General features: G+C 40.5%; 2 protein-coding genes and 1 long non-coding RNA gene across 7 annotated transcripts; 1 reads left to right on the top strand and 2 right to left on the bottom strand.

The window, feature by feature from the left end:
* Positions 1-13,324: 13,324 nt before the first annotated feature.
* Positions 13,325-15,097, bottom strand: LOC115186328 (solute carrier organic anion transporter family member 1C1-like). 5 transcript variants are annotated; one of them, XR_003875688.1, is made up of 5 exons: positions 15,070-15,097; positions 14,484-14,796; positions 14,311-14,385; positions 13,680-13,875; positions 13,325-13,415 (listed from the first exon to the last, which is right to left on the bottom strand). XR_003875688.1 is itself a non-coding variant. In XM_029746010.1 (3 exons), the coding sequence occupies exons 1-3, from the start codon at positions 15,071-15,073 to the stop codon at positions 13,376-13,378; spliced, it is 240 nt and encodes a 79-aa protein (XP_029601870.1). In that variant the 5' UTR covers positions 15,074-15,085; the 3' UTR covers positions 13,325-13,375. The 5 variants fall into 5 exon arrangements, 1 of the variants encoding a protein (XP_029601870.1); XR_003875686.1 differs by having other exon boundaries at positions 13,680-14,385; XR_003875687.1 differs by having other exon boundaries at positions 13,680-14,385; positions 14,552-14,796.
* A 3,021-nt stretch (positions 15,098-18,118) lies between these two features.
* On the bottom strand, positions 18,119-19,490 carry LOC115186334 (uncharacterized). The gene is made up of 2 exons (XR_003875704.1): positions 19,309-19,490; positions 18,119-19,091 (listed from the first exon to the last, which is right to left on the bottom strand). It is a non-coding gene; the product is annotated as an uncharacterized LOC115186334 (long non-coding RNA).
* Positions 19,491-20,170: 680 nt separating this feature from the next.
* On the top strand, positions 20,171-21,909 carry LOC115186471 (pheromone-regulated protein PRM7-like). Its single transcript, XM_029746094.1, has 3 exons — positions 20,171-20,468; positions 20,577-21,161; positions 21,296-21,909. The coding sequence occupies exons 1-3, from the start codon at positions 20,171-20,173 to the stop codon at positions 21,460-21,462; spliced, it is 1,050 nt and encodes a 349-aa protein (XP_029601954.1). The 3' UTR covers positions 21,463-21,909.

Raw genomic sequence — 21,909 nt, 5'->3', positions numbered from 1 at the left:
CCATAAAAACACTACAGTGGAATCCATTTGGTCTGGTGTAGTCTGGTCCTACAGCCTATTTCCCTGACAATAAAACACTACAGTGGAATCCATTTTGTCTGGTGTAGTCTGGTCCTACAGCCTATTGCCCTGACAATAAAACACTACAGTGGAATCCATTTGGTCTGGTGTAGTCTGGTCCTACAGCCTATTTCCCTGACAATAAAACACTACAGTGGAATCCATTTGGTCTGGTGTAGTCTGGTCCTACAGCCTATTGCCCTGACAATAAAACACTACAGTGGATTCCATTTGGTCTGGTGTAGTCTGGTCCCACAGCCTATTTCCCTGACAATAAAACACTACAGTGGAATCCATTTGGTCTGGTGTAGTCTGGTCCTACAGCCTATTTCCCTGACAATAAAACACTACAGTGGAATCCATTTGGTCTGGTGTAGTCTGGTCCCACAGCCTATTTCCCTGACAATAAAACACTACAGTGGAATCCATTTGGTCTGGTGTAGTCTGGTCCTACAGCCTATTTCCCTGACAATAAAACACTACAGTGGAATCCATTTGGTCTGGTGTAGTCTGGTCCTACAGCCTATTTCCCTGACAATAAAACACTACAGTGGAATCCATTTGGTCTGGTGTAGTCTGGTCATACAGCCTATTTCCCTGACAATAAAACACTACAGTGGAATCCATTTGGTCTGGTGTAGTCTGGTCCTACAGCCTATTTCCCTGACAATAAAACACTACAGTGGAATCCATTTGGTCTGGTGTAGTCTGGTCCTACAGCCTATTTCCCTGACAATAAAACACTACAGTGGAATCCATTTGGTCTGGTGTAGTCTGGTCATACAGCCTATTTCCCTGACAATAAAACACTACAGTGGAATCCATTTGGTCTGGTGTAGTCTGGTCCTACAGCCTATTTCCCTGACAATAAAACACTACAGTGGAATCCATTTGGTCTGGTGTAGTCTGGTCCTACAGCCTATTGCCCTGACAATAAAACACTACAGTGGAATCCATTGGTCTGGTGTAGTCTGGTCCTACAGCCTATTTCCCTGACAATAAAACACTACAGTGGAATCCATTTGGTCTGGTGTAGTCTGGTCCTACAGCCTATTTCCCTGACAATAAAACACTACAGTGGAATCCATTTGGTCTGGTGTAGTCTGGTCCTACAGCCTATTTCCCTGACAATAAAACACTACAGTGGAATCCATTTGGTCTGGTGTAGTCTGGTCCTACAGCCTATTTCCCTGACAATAAAACACTACAGTGGAATCCATTTGGTCTGGTGTAGTCTGGTCCTACAGCCTATTTCCCTGGCAATAAAACACTACAGTGGAATCCATTTGGTCTGGTGTAGTCTGGTCCTACAGCCTATTTCCCTGACAATAAAACACTACAGTGGAATCCATTTGATCAACTGTATTTGTAGATTTGATTAGTAATAGGTTATAGTAATTAATAAAGTCCATTTACAGTTTCTTTTGACAAATTAGAAACAAAAAACTATATAATAATAATGGCCAGGTCCGCTGGTGAAACGATTGCTGTATTCCTAATCAAAAGCACCAGTGAACAATTGTAAAAGATGAATTTCATAAATAAAAATTTGTGGAAATATATTGATGACAAGATATTAAAAAAATAATTTGTTGATTGTATCAGACACTGTACCGCGCCTTTACACGTGAATTAATCCCATCTTCTCTTTATGCTTCGCGTCCACAAACAAATCAAATCGGTTTTCATTGGCCTTGTTCGGTGTGCACCTGCCGACTTGACATTGTGTCTTCTTTTCTCCCCCGAGGGAGATGTGGTGCCTGGGGGGAAAGGGAGAGCAGGACCTGCTGCCTGCTTGGAGATGTGGTGCCTGGGGGAAAAGGGAGAGCAGGACCTGCTGCCTGCTTGGAGATGTGGTGCCTGGGGGAAAAGGGAGAACAGGACCTGCTGCCTGCTTGGAGATGTGGTGCCTGGGGGAAAAGGGAGAGCAGGACCTGCTGCCTGCTTGGAGATGTGGTGCCTGGGGGAAAAGGGAGAGCAGGACCTGCTGCCTGCTTGGAGATGTGGTGCCTGGGGGAAAAGGGAGAGCAGGACCTGCTGCCTGCTTGGAGATGTGGTGCCTGGGGGAAAAGGGAGAGCAGGACCTGCTGCCTGCTTGGAGATGTGGTGCCTGGGGGAAAAGGGAGAGCAGGACCTGCTGCCTGCTTGGAGATGTGGTGCCTGGGGGAAAAGAGAGCAGACCTGCTGCCTGCTTGGAGATGTGGTGCCTGGGGGAAAAGGGAGAGCAGACCTGCTGCCTGCTTGGAGATGTGGTGCTGGGGGAAAAGGGGAGCAGGACCTGCTGCCTGCTTGGTGACTGTAGCTTCTTTCTCTGCTTCATGTGGTTCTCAAAAGCTCACATGCCAGATCCATCATGAAATCTCTCCTGCTGACTGTCTTGTCAAGGCATTGCTTGTACAACACGTGTTGATAGCAGCCATGTTGAGCACATTGTAGAACACTGCAACAGTCCAGCAGCAAGTACCTCATTTTACAGAGTCCTTGCCATCTAATATGAATGTAACATAATAGAAGGGGATACTAATTGGTGTCTGTCAGATGGAAGGCTGTCTGTATATGGTAGAGATACTGTATATACTGTAATGACCTGGCTAGATCATAAAGGGGATACTAGTTTTGGTGTCTGTATAGGGTAGAGATACTGTATATACTGTAATGACTGGCTAGATCATAAAGGGGATACTAGTTGGTGTCTGTATATGGTAGAGATACTGTATATACTGTAATGACCTGGCTAGATCATAAAGGGGATACTAGTTGGTGTCTGTATATGGTAGAGATACTGTATATACTGTAATGACCTGGCTAGATCATAAAAGGGATACTAGTTGGTGTCTGTATATGGTAGAGATACTGTATATACTGTAATGACCTGGCTAGATCATAAAGGGATACTAGTTGGTGTCTGTATATGGTAGAGATACTGTATATACTGTAATGACCTGGCTAGATCATAAAGGGGATACTAGTTGGTGTCTGTATTATGGTAAGATATACTGTATAATACTGTAATGACCTGGCTAGATCATAAGGGATACTAGTGGTGTCTGTATATGGTATAGATACTGTATATACTGTAATGACCTGGCTAGATCATAAGGGGATACTAGTTGGTGTCTGTATATGGTAAGATACTGTATATACTGTAATGACCTGGCTAGATCATAAAGGGGATACTAGTTGGTGTCTGTATATGGTAGAGATACTGTATATACTGTAATGACCTGGCTAGATCATAAAGGGGATACTAGTTGGTGTCTGTATATGGTAGAGATACTGTATATACTGTAATGACCTGGCTAGATCATAAAGGGGATACTAGTTGGTGTCTGTATATGGTAGAGATACCGTATATACTGTAATGACCTGGCTAGATCATAAAGGGGATACTAGTTGGTGTCTGTATATGGTAGAGATACTGTATATACTGTAATGACCTGGCTAGATCATAAAGGGGATACTAGTTGGTGTCTGTATATGGTAGATTATACTGTATATACTGTAATGGCCTGGATAGATCATAAAGGGGATACTAGTTGGTGTCTGTATATGGTAGAGATACTGTATATACTGTAATGACCTGGCTAGATCATAAAGGGGATACTAGTTGGTGTCTGTATATGGTAGAGATACTGTATATACTGTAATGACCTGGCTAGATCATAAAGGGGATACTAGTTGGTGTCTGTATATGGTAGAGATACTGTATATACTGTAATGACCTGGCTAGATCATAAAGGGGATACTAGTTGGTGTCTGTATATGGTAGAGATACTGTATATACTGTAATGACCTGGCTAGATCATAAAGGGGATACTAGTTGGTGTCTGTATGGTAGAGATACTGTATATACTGTAATGACCTGGCTAGATCATAAAGGGGATACTAGTTGGTGTCTGTATATGGTAGAGAAACTGTATATACTGTAATGACCTGGATAGATCATAAAGGGGATACTGGTTGGTGTCTGTATATGGTAGAGATACTGTATATACTGTATTGACCTGGCTAGATCATAAAGGGGATACTAGTTGGTGTCTGTATATGGTAGAGAAACTGTATATACTGTAATGACCTGGATAGATCATAAAGGGGATAATAGTTGGTGTCTGTATATGGTAGAGATACTGTATATACTGTAATGACCTGGCTAGATCATAAAGGGGATACTAGTTGGTGTCTGTATATGGTAGAGATACTGTATATACTGTAATGACCTGGCTAGATCATAAAGGGGATACTAGTTGGTGTCTGTATATGGTAGAGATACTGTATATACTGTAATGACCTGGCTAGATCATAAAGGGGATACTAGTTGGTGTCTGTATATGGTAGAGATACTGTATTACTGTAATGACCTGGCTAGATCATAAGGGGATACTAGTTGGTGTCTGTATATGGTAGAGATACTGTATATACTGTAATGACCTGGCTAGATCATAAAGGGGATACTAGTTGCTGTCTGTGTATGGTAGAGATACTGTATATACTGTAATGACCTGGCTAGATCATAAAGGGGATACTAGTTGGTGTCTGTGTATGGTAGAGATACTGTATATACTGTAATGACCTGGCTAGATCATAAGGGGATACTAGTTGGTGTCTGTATATGGTAGAGATACTGTATATACTGTAATGACCAGGCTAGATCATAAAGGGGATACTAGTTGGTGTCTGTATATGGTAGAGATACTGTATATACTGTAATGACCTGGCTAGATCATAAAGGGGATACTAGTTGGTGTCTGTATATGGTAGAGATACTGTATATACTGTAATGACCTGGCTAGATCATAAGGGGATACTAGTTGGTGTCTGTATATGGTAGAGATACTGTATATACTGTAATGACCTGGCTAGATCATAAAGGGGATACTAGTTGTTGTCTGTATATGGTAGAGATACTGTATATACTGTAATGACCTGGCTAGATCATAAAGGGGATACTAGTTGGTTGTCTTGTATATGGTAGAGGATACTGTATATACTGTAATGACCTGGCTAGATCATAAAGGGGATACTAGTTGGTGTCTGTATATGGTAGAGAATACTGTATATACTGTAATGACCATGGATAGATCATAAAGGGAATACTATGTTGGTGTCTGTATATGGTAGAGATACTGTATATACGGTAATGACCTGGCTAGATCATAAAGGGGATACTAGTTGGTGTCTGTATATGGTAGAGATACTGTATATACTGTAATGACCTGGCTAGATCATAAAGGGATACTAGTTGTGGTCTGTATATGGTAGAGATACTGTATATACTGTAATGACCTGGCTAGATCATAAAGGGGATACTAGTTGGTGTCTGTATATGGTAGAGATACTGTATATACTGTAATGACCTGGCTAATCATAAGGGGATACTAGTTGGGTCAGTATATGGTAGAGATACGTATATACTGTAATGTCCTGGGTAGATCATAAAGGGGATACTAGTTGGTGTCTGTATATGGTAGAGATACTGTATATACTGTAATGACCTGGCTAGATCATAAAGGGGATACTAGTGGTGTCTGTATATGGTAGAGATTACTGTACTATACTGTAATGACCTGGCTTAGATCATAAAGGGGATAATAGTTGGTGTCTGTATATGGTAGAGATACTGTATATACTGTAATGACCTGGCTAGATCATAAAGGGGATACTAGTTGGTGTCTGTATATGGTAGAGATACTGTATATACTGTAATGACCTGGCTAGATCATAAAGGGGATACTAGTTGGTGCTTGTATATGGTAGAGATACTGTATATACTGTAATGACCTGGCTAGATCAAAAGGGGGATACTAGTTGGTGTCTGTATATGGTAGAGATACTGTATATACTGTAATGTCCTGGCTAGATCATAAAGGGGATACTAGTTGGTGTCTGTATATGGTAGAGATTACTGCATATACTGTAATGACCTGGCTAGATCATAAAGGGGATACTAGTTGGTGTCTGTATATGGTAGAGATACTGTATATACTGTAATGACCTGGATAGATCATAAAGGGATACTAGTTGGTGTCTGTATATGGTAGAGATACTGTATATACTGTAATGAGCCTGGCTAGATCATAAAGGGGATACTAGTTGGTGTCTGTATATGGTAGAGATACTTTATATACTGTAATGACAGGCTAGATCATAAAGGGGATACTAGTTGGTGTCTGTATATGGTAGAGATACTGTATATACTGTAATGACCTGGCTAGATCATAAAGGGGATACTAGTTGGTGTCTGTATATGGTAGAGATACTGTATATACTGTAATGACCTGGCTAGATCATAAAGGGGATACTAGTTGGTGTCTGTATATGGTAGAGATACTGTATATACTGTAATGACCTGGCTAGATCATAAAGGGGATACTAGTTGGGGTCTGTATATGGTAGAGATACTGTATATACTGTATGACCTGGCTAGATTCATAAAGGGGATACTAGTTGGTGTCTGTATATGGTAGAGATACTGTAATATACTGTAATGACCTGGCTAGATCATAAAGGGGATACTAGTTGTGTGTCTGTATATGGTAGAGATACTGTATATACTGTAATGACCTGGCTAGATCATAAAGGGGATACTAGTTGGTGTCTGTATATGGTAGAGATACTGTATATACTGTAATGACCTGGCTAGATCATAAAGGGATACTAGTTGGTGTCTGTATATGGTAGAGATACTGTATATACTGTAATGACCTGGCTAGATCATAAAGGGGATACTAGTTGGTGTCTGTATATGGTAGAAGATACTGTATATACTGTAATGACCTGGCTAGATCATAAAGGGGATACTAGTTGGTGTCAGTATATAGTAGAGATACTGTATATACTGTAATGACCTGGCTAGATCATAAAGGGGATACTAGTTGGTGTCAGTATATGTAGAGATACTGTATATACTGTAATGACCTGGCTAGATCATAAAGGGGATACTAGTTGGGTGTCCTGTATGTGGTAGAGATACTGTATATACTGTAATGACCTGGCTAGATCATAAAGGGGATACTAGTTGGTGTCTGTATATGGTAGAGATACTGTATATACTGTAATGACCTGGCTAGATCATAAAGGGGATACTAGTTGGTGTCAGTATATGGTAGAGATACTGTTTAAACCTTAGTGTGATTGTAGTCTGTCATTGTCTCCGGTTTCTTCTTCTGGTCACTGACGGTGGCAACAGTGGGGTGAATGGAAGAAAACACTCTCCATCACACTGTGAGTGTTGCTTTACCACTCTCCATCACACTGTGAGTGTTGCTTTACCACTCTCCATCACACCGTGAGTGTTGCTTTACCACTCTCTACATACTGTGAGTGTTGCTTTACCACTCTCCATGACACTGTGAGTGATGCTTACCACTCTCCATCACACTGTGAGTGTTGCTTTACCACTCTCCATCACACTGTGAGTGTTGCTTTACACTCTCCATCACACTGTGAGTGTTGCTTTACCACTCTCCATCACACTGTGAGTGTTGCTTACCTCTCTCCATCACACTGTGAGTGTTGCTTTACCACTCTCCATCACACTGTGAGTGTTGCTTTACCTCTCTCCATCACACTGTGAGTGTTTGCTTTACCACTCTCCATCCACACTGTGAGTGTTGCTTTACCACTCTCCATCACACCGTGAGTGTTGCTTTACCACTCTCCATCACACTGTGAGTGTTGCTTTACCACTCTCCATCACACCGTGAGTGTTGCTTTACCACTCTCCATCACACTGTGAGTGTTGCTTTACCACTCTCTACACACTGTGAGTGTTGCTTTACCACTCTCTACACACTGTGAGTGTTGCTTTACCACTCTCCATCACACAGTGTGTGTTGCTTTACCTCTCTCCATCACACTGTGAGTGTTGCTTAACCTCTCTCCATCGCACTGTGATGGAGAGAAGCTCGGAATCGTCTGTGGCCGATGATTGAGAGAGCAAGGAAGGAAGGGAAAAGTGCATACTTTGCCGGAGCTAAGGCTTTTGGTAATGGAAGGGAAATTCACGCTGACGCCTAGTTTGTTGACTGCTGGATTTATCAAGTGAGTTGTGCAGTACTGAGTTTTATTTGCATCTGATAAAACTTTATATTTCTTGAGGAAAGAGCATTGTTTGTGTCAGCCAAACTTATTTTATATCTAAAAAAAAATTTATGGCAGGGAAATTCGCACTGACACTTAAAGCTAGCTTGATGGCTATTCGTTTTTACCAATCTATGGTACAATGTTATTTGCTATTGTATAAAAATATGTATATATATAATTTAGGTCAACCACTTGCGTGGTGCAAAGGACTGTTTTTATTTGCAACTAGTAAGAACTTTTCTTTTTGTGAGACCCTGATTCGTGTGAACGTATACAAGTTTAATATTCTTCATATAGTCACTGATAGTAAATGTCCATTTCTGTTTTTTCTATTAATGCCAGGGGAATCCGTAATATTTTGAAAAGGAAATATTATTTCTTTTGTATTGTAAGGGTAAGAGTGCCGACTTTTATTTCATTCAAGAAACTCATGCCTGTTCCACAGATACTGCGTTTTGGGAGTGTCAATGGGGGAATGATATTTGGTTTTCATTTGGTACTAATCGGTCAGCAGGTGTCGCTATTTTAAAAGGCAACTTTAAGGGTCATATATTGAGTCATGAAGCAGATAATACAGGGAGATGGATTATACTATTGGTAGATGTCAACCATGTTCAATTCATTGTTGTAAATACTTATGCTTCCAATAACAAGTCAAGTAACTGTATTTTATTTAGAGACATTGAGAGGAAAATAAGTCAAATTATGTCTAAATTCCCATTGGCCAAAGTAATATGGGGTGGAGATTTTAATACATGATAATCTAGATAGATGACCTCCTAAGGATAGCAATTCTGTTTGTGAGATAAGGAATATATGTCTAAGGTTAGGTGTTCTAGATATTTGGAGACATAAGAACCCAGATAAGATTATGTTTACATGGAGTACTAAAGATTTATCTATACAATCCCGTATTGATTTCTGGCTGATATCTGAAGATATGGCTGACAAGGTTGAAACAGTCTCGATTGAACCATCGATTTTAACAGACCACAAAGGGATCTCAATAAAGATAAATATGCATGGTTTGTCAACAAAAAAAGTTAGCAAAGGTTACTGGAAATGAACAAGACTTTACTAGAGAAGGAAGTAGCAGGAATTAATGATAAATACTGGAATTGTGCCTGTGTATGAATACGTTTGGAAGTTACTGGGAGCTAATGAAATTTGATTAAGGCTTTTGGCTATTTCAATGGGGAAAGAAATTGCTCGTGCCAAGAGAGAAAGAATATGACATCATAAGGAATAATGGATATACTAAAAAAGTTAACTAACTAATCAGAATTACTGGAGCTATCATCATGCAAATACAGTTAGACTGTATCTACGAGGAAAAGGCCCGGGGAACGTTTATAAGGTCAAGACGAAAATGGATGGAAAAGGGAGAGAAAAATACAAAATATTTCTTTAATTTAGAAAAAAAGGCAGGCGAAAAGACTTCCATATGTAAATGAATGATTAATAATGCTCCCAATGAAAATCCAAAAGAAATCTCTCAGCATGTTGCCCAGTTTTATCAGAATCTGTATACATCAGCCCAGCCAACTTCCAATATGGATCTTTTCTTAGACAATGTAGCAAACATTGCTAAGAAGATAGATAATGATTTCAGGGATTTTTGTGATGATGCGTTATCTGAAATTGAGATAAAAGACTGTATTAAAAGCCTTAAGGACAATAGGTCCCCTGGAAATGATGGTTTATAAGCAAGTTTTATAAAGCATTCAATGATAAATTGATTCCTTTCATTCTTGCTATGTTTCAAGAATCAATAGAAAAAGGGGAGTTACCGGCTTCAAGGTGTAATTACTTTGATTCCCAAACCTAATAAGGATACTCTTTATACAGACAACTGGCGACCCATTAGCATATAATTGATGAACAATCTGGTTTTATGCATGCTCGACACATTAGTAATAACATCAGGTTGATCTTAGATATGATTGACTATAATGACCTCATCCTTGATGATAGTTTTCTTATGTTTGTTGATTTTATAAAGCTTTTGACACTGTAGAAAATGAGTTTATGTTCAAAGCAATATGTTTTTTGGGGTTTGGTGACTATTTTTTGAAAGCAGTCCAAACTTTATATAGTGGTTGTACAAGCTCTGTAAAATTAGCTCGCGGGAGATCCCAAAGATTTGATATTGGCCGTGGCATTAGGCCCAATTAGTCCATTTGTATTTTTATTGGTTACTCAAATTATGGCCTTTCATATCAAAAAAGGGAATTTATGGTGTTTCAGCACTTGGCAAGGAATTTAAACTATGTCAACTGGCTGATGATACCACCATATTTTTAAGAGACAGGAATGAGGTTTCTAAAGCAGTTTCCTGTATTGAAGAATTTTCCTTAGTTTCGGGTTTGAAAATTAATATCAATAAGTTAGTCTTATTTCCACTCAAGGATTGTTTTTTACAGGAAGTATATGGTATCCCAATTAAAGATAAGGTTACTTATCTTGAATTGTTATATCCAAGGATGAAAAACAAAGGAGTGAATTGAACTTTAACCTCCATTATTGAGAAAACAAAGAAGAAATTGAACTTCTGGTGATGAGAGATATTTCGTTATACGGTTGGGTTTTATTTTCCAAAGCTGAAGGGTTATCCATATTGGTTTATGTCTCGTTATCACTTGGCTTACCCCCTAAAATTGTAGAGGACTTAGATAAGATTCTTTATCATTTTATTTGGAGGAACAAGCCTCACTATCTACGAAAATATATTCTCACTAATACCCAAGAACAAGGTCTTGAGGTTTTAGATTTCAATACTCCAAATAATACTTTTAAAATCAATGTAAAATAAATGTTAAAAAAAAATGGATTCTGAAGTATGTTAAGAACCAGAACAGTATTTGGAATGTTTTCCCTAAGTATTTATTTGACTCTGTTGGTGGTTTAGAATTTTGCTTCGATGTAATTTTGATATTGATAAAATCCCAGTAAAGTTGGCCAAATTCCATAAGCAGACAATTCTAGATTGGATGTTAGCGTATAAACACAAATACTTTTTATGGAACAAAGATATATGATTTAAAAATAAGTATTTTTTATAACTGGTTTGAGAATACAATTATTTAGTTGGTCAGTTACTGAATAAGGATGGATATCTACTCTCATATGGGGAATTTCTTGATAAGTTTAAAATTCCAATTACCCCAAAAGAATATGCAATTGTTTTTGATGCGATTCCAAGGGGGGGGTTGTCTCCTTTAAATTCCTCTGTGGTTGATGTAACAGATTTACATGAAAATATATTCATTGGCATTGGTATTGGTAGAGCATGGTGTTTGCAACACCAGGGTTGTTGGTTCGATTCCCACGGGGGGCCAGCACAGAAAAAATAAATAAAAAATGTATGAAATGAAATGTATGCATTCACTACTGTAAGTCGCTCTGGATAAGATGACTAAAATGTAAATGTAAAATAAATGTAGTAATAAACAGATTAGGAATATTGTTTATGATACTACAATTCTCTCAGCAAGATTCTTTTGGTCAGATATCTATGGTGATATACAATGGGGGAAAGCATGGAAAATTGCTAACAAATATTGTATCAGTAACAAAGTAAAGGAAGTTTCATTTGAAATGTTACATAGAATTTATCCTGTGAAACATGTTTTGGAAAGATTCAAGCTGTCACGACCGTCGTATGAATAATTAGACCAAGGCGCAGCGTGAGTAGAGTTCCACATTTTAATAATAGTGAAACTTCCAAAACAACAAAGCTATAACGATCGTGAAACACGTAGCGCACATAGGCACTCACACAAAACAATATCCCACATCGCAGGTGGGACAAAAAGGACACACTAAGTATGATCCCCATGAAGAGGTAACGATTATCAGCTGCCTCCAATTGGGAACCATATACACACACCAACATAGAAATATAATACCTAGAAACCCCCCTAGTCACGCCCTGACCTAAAACACCATAGAGAACCCGAGGGCTCTCTATGGTACAGGGCGTGACACAAGCTGAATATTGAATATAACTGTGATTTCTGTGGAATGGAAAAGGAGACCATTTTGCATTTGTTTTTTACCTGTATTTATAGCAGAATGTTTTGGATTGACATACAGAATTTTGTTACAAAATAAATTGGGCCGGTTGTACTATTTAATGGTTTTGATATAATGATTTATTTCAGAAATTCTGACGAGATAAGATGTAGCATATTTAATTCAACTGCTATAATACTAGGTACATTTCATATTCACAAATGCCAATGGCCTAATTCAAAACCTAACTTTTTTCACTTTATAAATGAGTTTAAACAATATGGCATCACTAACTAAATGAAAAACAAAAAGGCAATTAAACTTGTAGTCTTAAGGAATATGATTTGTTTGTTTAGGATTCCTGGCAATGTAAATAGTTTGTTAGTACGCTTGTTTGCATGTGACTATTCCTCTTTGTTTGATGATATTTGTTAATAAAGAAAAGTAAAAAAGAGTGCCCTGTAAAAGTTGAAATCATATTGAACAACTACCAGAGAGAACCTTCTCTACATAGGAATTGCATACCATATTTTTTCCATACATCAAAATAATACTTTATTGTCAATCAGCAATTACTTACTTAGATAAGGCCTCAACAAGGCCCCAGTTCATGGTTGAAAATAACTTATGTCAGTGCCAATGAGTTACACTGAGTGTTAAAATATTAGATCACCTGCTCTTTCCATGACATATGCTGACCAGGTGAATCCAGGTTAACGCTATAATCCCTTATGGATGTCACTAGTTAAATCCACTTAAATAAGTATAGATAAAGAGGAGGAGAAAGGTTTAAAAAAATATTGTAAGGCTTGAGACAATTGAGACATGGATTGTGTATGTGTGCCATTTAAAGGGTGAATGGGCAAGACAAAATATTTACATGCCTTTCAACGGGGCATGGTTGTATGTGCCAGGGGTACCAGTTTGTGTCAAGAACTGCAATGCTGCTGGGTTTTTTACGCTCAACAGTTTCCCGTGTGTATGAAGAATGGTTCACCACTCAAAAGACAATTTGACACAACTGTGGGAAGCATTGGAGTCAACATGGGCCAGCATCCCTGTGAATGTGTTGTACACTCAGTACATTAATAGTATTGGTACCGTGTTCTTGCCGTAACCTGTAAAGCTGGAGCAGCCTGCGAGGCAGGGGGAGGTGTAGGTGATGCCATTGTCTGAACACACAGGGTCCCACTCCCCAGCCAAGCAGGAGCAGTCTCTGTTACACTCTGACAACAGGCTGCCATCGTACACCAGGGGACCTGGGGGACAGAGAAAATGGCTGGTAATAATGATGTTTAAATAATTGTGTCTGAACTATCATTGACATAGGCACAGTGACAAAACAGCCAGGAATCCTGGCTCAGTAACAACCATACTGTATATTCCCACAAGAGGGAGCCCAGGAAGAGGCCCATGTGTGTTTTGGTCTAACTCTCCCTCATATTCCACTGATCAAAACTTTTGTTTTTATCAACCCACACACCCCCCAACCAACCAACCAACCAATCAGATGTCATATTTACCCGTTGTAGGACACGGTCAGACCAGCCACCTTAACGTTGTCACACTTAGTGCCAGACTGCAGAAGGAGGAGGTGGTAGGCCATGAAGGAGGTGACGAAAGACAGCTGGGTTCCAGACACAACGCCAAGCTTATACCTCTTCATCAGTAGACCTCCCAGGAATATCCCCACCGCACCCACAGGCAGGTTCACCTCACCTGGAAAAGTTATACTCACACGTCTTTAGTGCTGCCAGTGTGCTGGAGTTTCATTTCCACTCATGTTCAACAACCTACAGGGGATGGGAGAAAACAAAAAAAATAGAATTTAATGCCATTCAACATCAATACTGACAGGATGGAACATTTCAGTTGGAGCATGTCCATGTTTCTATGGCTTCGTTAAGACAGGCAGCCCAATTCAGTAGTTTTTTGAGTAATTGGTATTTTGACCAATCAGATATGCTCTGAAAAAGAGCTGATGCGAAAATATGTAATGTGATTGGTCAAAAGATCAATTAGTGGAAAAAATATCATAATTGGGCTGCCTGTCTAAACGCATCCCTTGTCTCTCTGTCTCTGACCCAAACCTCAGTCCTTGCATCGATTACAGAGGGCTGAAAAGGATTACGATCAAGAATCGTTACCCCCTACCCGATGTCCGCCACCTTGGAGTTGGCCCTAGGAGCCCAATTCTTCACCAAACTGGACCTCCGCAACGCTTTAAATCTGGTGAGAATCAGGGAGGGAGATGAGTGGAAAACTGCTTTTAACACCCCTAGTGGTCACTGAGTATTTAGTCATGACCTTCGGAATATCGAACTCACCGGCATTCTTTCAAGCATTGATCAATGACACTCTTAGGGATATGTTGAATGTGTTCGTCTTTGTTTACCTCGACGACATCCTGATCTTCTCCAAAAACCCTTCCGGAACACATTCGGCCCTGTCCCACCTCACTCAAGCAGGTTTTTGCTGGAATCTCGAGGCTGACAGGGCATTCATAGAGCTCAAGGACGTTTCAACTCCGGACCCATCCTCGTTCATCCTGATCCTACTCGTCCCTTTGTGGTAGAGGTGGACGCCTCGGACACCGGAGCTGGTGCGGTCCTTTCACAGCGGAACGAGGAGGACAAGAAACTGCACCCATGCGCTTATTTTTATTTTTTACTAAAAATGGACATATCAGTTTGGATACTAGGCTGCAACAACATAGCAGCACATAAAACAATGTTAGGGGCTTTGACAGTAGAGTCATGGACAAACGCCAGTCAATCAGTTAATAGGAACAACTAGAAAACTGGACAGTATTGAGAGCAGACTCTGAACCACAAGAAAAACGGATCATACTGTCGTCTGTATCTAGTTTTTTACTACATGAATTCTCAAGCAACTCAATGTTATTGTTGATACCCATCTCAAAGCTGCAGTCTATGAGTCCTGATGAGAGAGCTGGACAGGTCAAAGTGTCTCTCTGAGTGATGGCACACTTCATGTAGGTCCCTGACAGAGCTTTGGTGAAGGAGGCGAACGACAGGGCCACAATGAACTGCTGACAAACACAAGAGACAGAACATTAGTGTGTGTTTGTCCGTGTGTATGTGCATGCGTGGATGCGTGTGCAGACAGAGTGCATGTGTAGCTGAGGTGGCCTGCAAAAGTAAAAAGAACGGACACAAGTTTACGTCTGCAAAGTTCTGGCGCTTTCTTTATTCTGAAGAATGTTTTTTTCCTCTTGTTCAATTGTCTATTTTCTTGTTAGTACTTTGAAAATATTCACATCAAACAAGTGCACATTTTAAATTACACAACATAATGCACTTTACCTAAAGCACAACTCAAAAATGTTCCACAAATAACCCTGTCTTAGTGTATGGTTTCACATGAAAACCACAATGTATTTCACATTCATACAATAGAAACACCTATATATGAAAACATAACTGAATGTTTTTCTATATACCGCTACCTCTATAGAAAACTGACAACAATACATTCAGCTTTAAGATAGTGGCACCTCCAGAAAATCGTCTCTCTCTCACTGTATGCACTAAAGTCCACCAGACTGAGCGTGCTCGGCCAGTTTACCAGCTAGTGAGCACAATTTTACACAAAAAAAACAATAACATGTAAAACCAACTCAGAAATCCCTAACAAATGGATTCTTTATAAAAAATCTCCTAGACAAAATCCAGTACAAGTAAGCTACTCAGTAACATAGTCTCTGTGACTCGTAAATCGTTTTTTACCTCAGCTAGCATCAAGCTAACATATACTCTCACTCAATGTAAATCACGTTCTTCTCTCACTCAGTTCGACACAAAGCCAAAACAAAACCTTTCCTAACGTGATAATACCTTGACAGAGTTGTTAAATAGCATGTTATTACATATTGTGTATATATTTGAACGTTTGGAAGTTCTGTTACATACCTGTAATAGTAAAAAGAACAGACCCCAGTTTAGCTCAGTAAGTTCTGATCCTTATTCAGCAGAATGGTGAGCGCTTGGCCAGAACTTGCTGTTTCTCCTGCTACAACAGTGCAACAGCGCCATCTATTGGCCTGATGGACTGCTAACGCTAAAGTATGTAGAAAATACAATTTAGATTAATTAAGACAAATACATAAACAAATTGGGGGGGAAATAAATAATAAAAGAGTGTCCGTTTTTAGTGACTTTGTTTTCAACCCATTACACAAGCACAATCGTACATGTGCATTTTAAAGCATAATTAAGAACCTTGAGTGTGGAACTGCAGGGCGTTTGGTGGCCTGCTTGTCAGGGACACACAGTTCCTGTTGGCTGGTCAGCTTCGCTCTGTCCTCTGCTGAATCACCCATCCTATCCAGTCAGATACGCAAAAACCACATCAATTTCACATGTGAACACGGGAAGTGTTCCAAAAACATGTTTTCATGTATTCTTCACATAAAATGTAAGTTGAAATCATGTGGTTTTTCTGTCAGGGCAGGAATATAAGATGCATTTTCATGTTATGTTTGATGTTGCATGATCTTGAAAATGCAATGTTCTTTGAGGTTCTTCCATTTGCTTTTCCATGTATTTCCATGTATTTTCCATTTTACATTCCCTCAGTCCTTTTCACTTTCCTTGGCAAAATCAAATCAAATCAAATGTATTTATTTAGTCCTTCTTACATCAGCTGATATCTCAAAGTGCTGCACAGAAACCCAGCCTAAAACCCCAAACAGCATCGGTAGCCCTGCCCCCCTGGTAAACAGCGTATGATCGCTGGATGATTCGTTTTAAGTCTAATACTACAGGTAATGGAGAATGGAGTCGCCAATGACTAGGGTTTTCAATTTGTCAGAGCTAATGCTGGGAGCCTTCGGCGTCTCAGACCCCGTAACGGGAGGAGTAGAGACCTGAGAAAGCTCAGACCCCGTAACGGGAGGAGTAGAGACCAGAGAAGGCTCGGCCTCAGACTCCGACTCGCTGCTTAATGGGGAGAACTGGTTGAAAGTTTCTGTCGGCTTTAATCGCTGCCAAAAGTGATTCTAACGTGTATTGTGAATACTTATGTAAATTAGATATTTCTGTATTTCATTTTCAATACATTTGAGAAAAAACCTTTTCACTTTGTCATTATGGGGTATTGTCTGTAGCTGGGTGAGATGATAAAAAAACTATAATTTAATCCATTTGGAATTCAGGCAGTAAGAAAACAAAATGCGGAATAAGTTAAGGGGTATGAACACTTTCTGAAGGCACTGTATATCTGCAAGAAAGTGATAAATGAGCAACTCTTTGAAAGGGGGTCATATAAACATTGCCTTATTTAAAAAAAAAAATTGCTATCATGCTATAATCGGCATAGTTTCTCAGGCCAAATCTTCATTCTGTAAAATAAAGTAAAATACACGCTACAGGGAATGCAAAAAAAAAATGGCTTCTGCAAAGCACATATACATTGTCCAATCAACATCCACACATTGATTTCATTCTTCGGGTCTTCATTCAAACACAAACACTCTTGGAATAACATGCTCTTTCAGTGTCTTGTTGCAGGTTGTGCAATGTTCAAAAGCGTGTGAGAGATTAGCATGAATGTGTGTGTATGTCTGAGGGGTCAAGTTTGGATGGTCGTACATATGCAAATAGACTAGATTGTATATTTCAGGACCATGGACAGCAGCGATATCGGCATAGTGATATCTGTCATCCAGCACCACATGACAGTAAACAGCGGCCATCTCATGTGAAGTTGGCACTGGGGAAATCCCATGTAATGAGAAACGAGGCCTAGGAGGCAAAAAGACTGAAGGAGAAGATTCCCACAGGAACTCTATGCTAAACTGTTCTGCCACATTCATTTCAAATGTTACATCTTTCGAATTGTAAATAATAGGGAATACATCTGCAAAAAATTGAAACTGACTATTCAAACTACACTGTACAGCTTTAGTGTGACTGTGCATCAAAGGTACATCTGTAAACAATTCCGTTCTCAGATGTCTGTTTAATGTGAGAAACAAAATGAAAAACAACTGTTAGACCATTACAATGCGGACTGTCATGCATTTTTAGTATTACCAACAAGACAACGAAGTGATACGTGCCATGGACACTTATAACGGATACTTTCCCAACACCAAAAGTTCCCACGCTGAGCGATATTGTTTACTACACTATTATGCATACAATCCAAGTCATACGTTTATTGTCATTCATACTCTTATTTGTAACCGAATATCTTTGCAAAAGTGTTCATTGTGTCAATTCAGAGCTCGGAAATATTGGAATAATGTGCTTAAGGGGACTGACACTCAAGGCGCACAACAGGATAACACAACTACCACATTTTCAATTGACAATCATTTTTTTAAATGGATGTGGTCAATAGATTTGTATAGGCACATATAAACAATGTATTTAACTTGTAAACCAAGGTTGGATTGGTAGGTCTAAGCAACATGCACCTGGATAATCACGTCATGAATCGGGACGGGCTCCTACGTCCTCATATACACATTATGACATAATAAAGAGCTTAATCTTTCACGAAATAAAGACATAGAAGCATACCCAATTATACAGGTTCTACACATTCCATTTCTCCATGGCAATAGAATGTAAACATTCTATTTCGCGCAAAACATCGCCTGCAACTCAATTCTAAGTGCAGCATATTGGACGACTCCACAGTCATTGATCATTCGCGACTTTAAGTCATTCTTGTTATCTCTAGAGCATCCCGTATATCTATAGTGCTGTATTTCTTCCCCATCTTACCATGGATAGGGTTTGGTGCATTCCGGAGTTCACTTATGGTCCCACAAAGGTAATCTTAGGAGAAATTAATTTTAGCATAGTGTAAATGCCTGTGCATAATGTGCATAACAAAGCATCATTATTTTCATTATCTTCAAAGGAATTCTGTAGAAGCAGCCTTTATTTTCAGACTCTGCAGGCCTGCTGGGAGGAAACATATTACAACAAACAGGTAAGATTCATCCCACAAAAACATAAACAGAAAGAGAGTTGTCTTTCAAGACAGTTTAGAGAAGTTGGTCATAAGAGTTCTTAATATCACTTGCAAATTGTCAGGCATGAGTAGTTGTGAAATGTTGCGAGAGGCCCTTCTGAAAGCACATGATATGGTATTTCGTGGCATGGTCTCACACCTTACCTCATCTTGCAGAAGAAGCTCATGGTCCATTATCTGCTGCTCCAGAGTCAAGGCCAGGTCCCGCCCCATGTCACCACGGAGCACATGAGCAACTGGCTGGTGTCTCAGGGCAAAAAATCCCTTAGGGAGAGGTGAGCACCACGTCAGCACTCACCTTCACTGCCATTCCCTGCCACCAGCAGCACTAAGGAGGTGTGGGTAAAATAAACAACAGAAAAATCACAAGCCAGGAAAGTTGAATTGCTCTGTGTTTTATTTGAAGGGTGTGGAAGGAAACCCTGGAGGAGGGAAACGACCTCGCTCGGCTGGTAAGAGAATGAGAGTTAGAGACATACTACAAGTTAGTGAGCTCTTTACTAGCCTTTCAACAACGAGTTAGCACAGCAGGATAGATCTGTTGTGAAACTACACTAATGGGACTTCCTGTTTCATACTGCAGGCCTGGGCAGTAAACACTTGCCTAAAAATGATGGACATAGAGCACGAGGCTTTCTGCAAGCTCCGCCGCTCCATGCACTCCACCTCGCCAGCTGACATGTGAGTTCCATGTACTGCCCTGCATATGACTTGATCCATTTATCTACACATCTGGAACTACGCAGAAACAGACTAAGACAGTGTTCTCTGTGAGCACATTGCACATCGTTTAGCTTTGTCTTCTCCTTTTTGTTGATTTCAGCGATCCTAAAGCCCACAGCATCGTGGAGAGAGCTGTGAGGAGCATTCTGGGCGAGCAGTCCAATGAGGCCCGTAGCAACCCAGCCCATCTCAGGTGGTGGTGGAGGTGGTGCCCAGGCTCCTCCTGGCCCTGTGGCTTCAGCCAGAGGAAGGCCATTCAGAGCACCCAATCCTAATAAGCGGGATGGCCGTGGGCATGGTGGCGGCCGTAGTGCAGAAGCTCTCCTACATGTTAAAGGACCCTTCACATCACATCCCTTTCTCCCGGGCTGCTGCTTTTGACTCTGTGCGGTCGATCCTCGGGAGAATCAGTCAGTCCTTCTCCACGGATGACCTGCAGAGCCCTTTTTATATGAGCTCTGTCTGTGCCTTTGTGGCGGACGAGGTGCAGAGCTGCTTCCAGCCCCCTGCAGCCACCCTACCAGTCCCCCCTGTCCTCCTGGTGGCCGTCTCCACCACACAACCAGCTGACATCCAAGCAGGTGAGTAGCAATGATAGAGAGCACTCTGACAGATGCCTGTTTTGATGACATCTTGGTGCCTTGTAGTAGTAGAGCTCATCAGGATTGTTATTGTCACCCATAACACAGACCTGGCATCTTCCCACCTGGAGGTTGTGGACATCACCCCAAAAACAGAGGCAGACCCGGCTTGTTCCCACCTGGAGGTTGTGAATATCACCGTTAACACAGAGGCAGACCCGGGTTCTTCCCAACTAGATATTGTGGACATCACCCCCAAAACAGAGGCAGACCCGGCATCTTCCCACCTGGAGGTTCAAGACATCACCCAAAAAACAGAGGCAGACCCGGGTTCGTCCCACCTGGAGGATGTGAACATCAGCCGTAACACAGAGGCAGACCTGGGTTCGTCCCACCTGGAGGATGTGAACATCAGCCGTAACACAGAGGCAGACCCGGGTTCGTCCCACCTGGAGGATGTGAACATCAGCCGTAACACAGAGGCAGACCCGGGTTCTTCCCAACTAGATATTGTGGACATCACCCCCAAAACAGAGGCAGACCCGGCTTGTTGCCACCTGAATGTTGTGGACATCCCCACTAATACAGAGGCAGAGCCCATCTCTTCCCTCTTGGAGGTTGTGGACATCACACCTGAAGAAAGGACTCTCACGATGGCCGTCTTCACCACTCTGCCAGCTGACATCCAAGCAGGTGAGTAACACTTAGTGAGCATTCTGACAGGTGCCGTTTGTCATGACATCTTAGTAGAACCTTTCAACTGGCCAGTGTTTAGAAGCTACGGTTTGCATTTGTTTACATTATGTTCCTCCTTTTCCCCTTTTCAGAGGATGTTGATGTGGTCATCCCGGATGTCACCCCACACGTCACCAAGGACGTGACACTGGATGTTCCATGCAGAGCTAGGAAAGGAGCAGTCAGGCGATTTTTCTGCAGGCTTTGGAGGGCAGTGTGCTGCTGCGCCTGCCAGAAGGAAGAGGAGGAACAATATTAATTATTCATCAGAACTTCAGAAATTATATTGAACCATAGACCATTAAAATTTTTCACATTATAATTGGACTCAATTCTGCTTTTCTTCTGTTTACTACTTAGTTTCAGAACTTTTCTATAAACTTTCACTTTGCAAGTGTGGAGTAAAATCTAGCATATTTATCCGCAAATATAAAAAAAATCATGCGAAATCCTGGAGAGATTCACCAGAGTATGAAAATGTATACACTCACTACTGTAAGTCGCTCTGGATAAGTGCGTCTGCTAAATGACTAAAATATAAAAGTAAAATGGAGCTAAACCTGTTGTATGTAGAAAATGCATGAAAGTAAACTTTCACTTTGCAAGTGTGGAGTAGGTTGTGTAAATAAGTGGGAAACATCCACATTTTAATGCTTTTAATAATTTACTTAGTACATTTAAAAAAGATTATTTGACAACAAAAAAA

The sequence above is a fragment of the Salmo trutta genome, unplaced genomic scaffold, assembly GCF_901001165.1.
Source record: "Salmo trutta unplaced genomic scaffold, fSalTru1.1, whole genome shotgun sequence".
In the NCBI taxonomy this organism is placed as follows: Eukaryota; Metazoa; Chordata; class Actinopteri; order Salmoniformes; family Salmonidae; genus Salmo; species Salmo trutta.
This window is presented reverse-complemented; position numbering and strand designations above follow the sequence as displayed.

What these genes read in the sequence shown, in the direction of transcription:
- LOC115186328 (XM_029746010.1), bottom strand. An exon ending in CTGACCGTGTCCTACAACGG is followed by an intron (nt 13,416 to 13,679) that starts GTAAATATGACA and finishes TCTGTCCCCCAG; the next exon opens with GTCCCCTGGTGTACGATGGC.
- LOC115186471 (XM_029746094.1), top strand. Translation starts at nt 20,171, where the DNA reads ATGGCCGTGGGCATGGTGGCGGCCGTAGTGCAGAAGCTCTCCTACATG. An exon ending in ACCAGCTGACATCCAAGCAG is followed by an intron (nt 20,469 to 20,576) that starts GTGAGTAGCAAT and finishes CCCATAACACAG; the next exon opens with ACCTGGCATCTTCCCACCTG. An exon ending in GCCAGCTGACATCCAAGCAG is followed by an intron (nt 21,162 to 21,295) that starts GTGAGTAACACT and finishes TCCCCTTTTCAG; the next exon opens with AGGATGTTGATGTGGTCATC.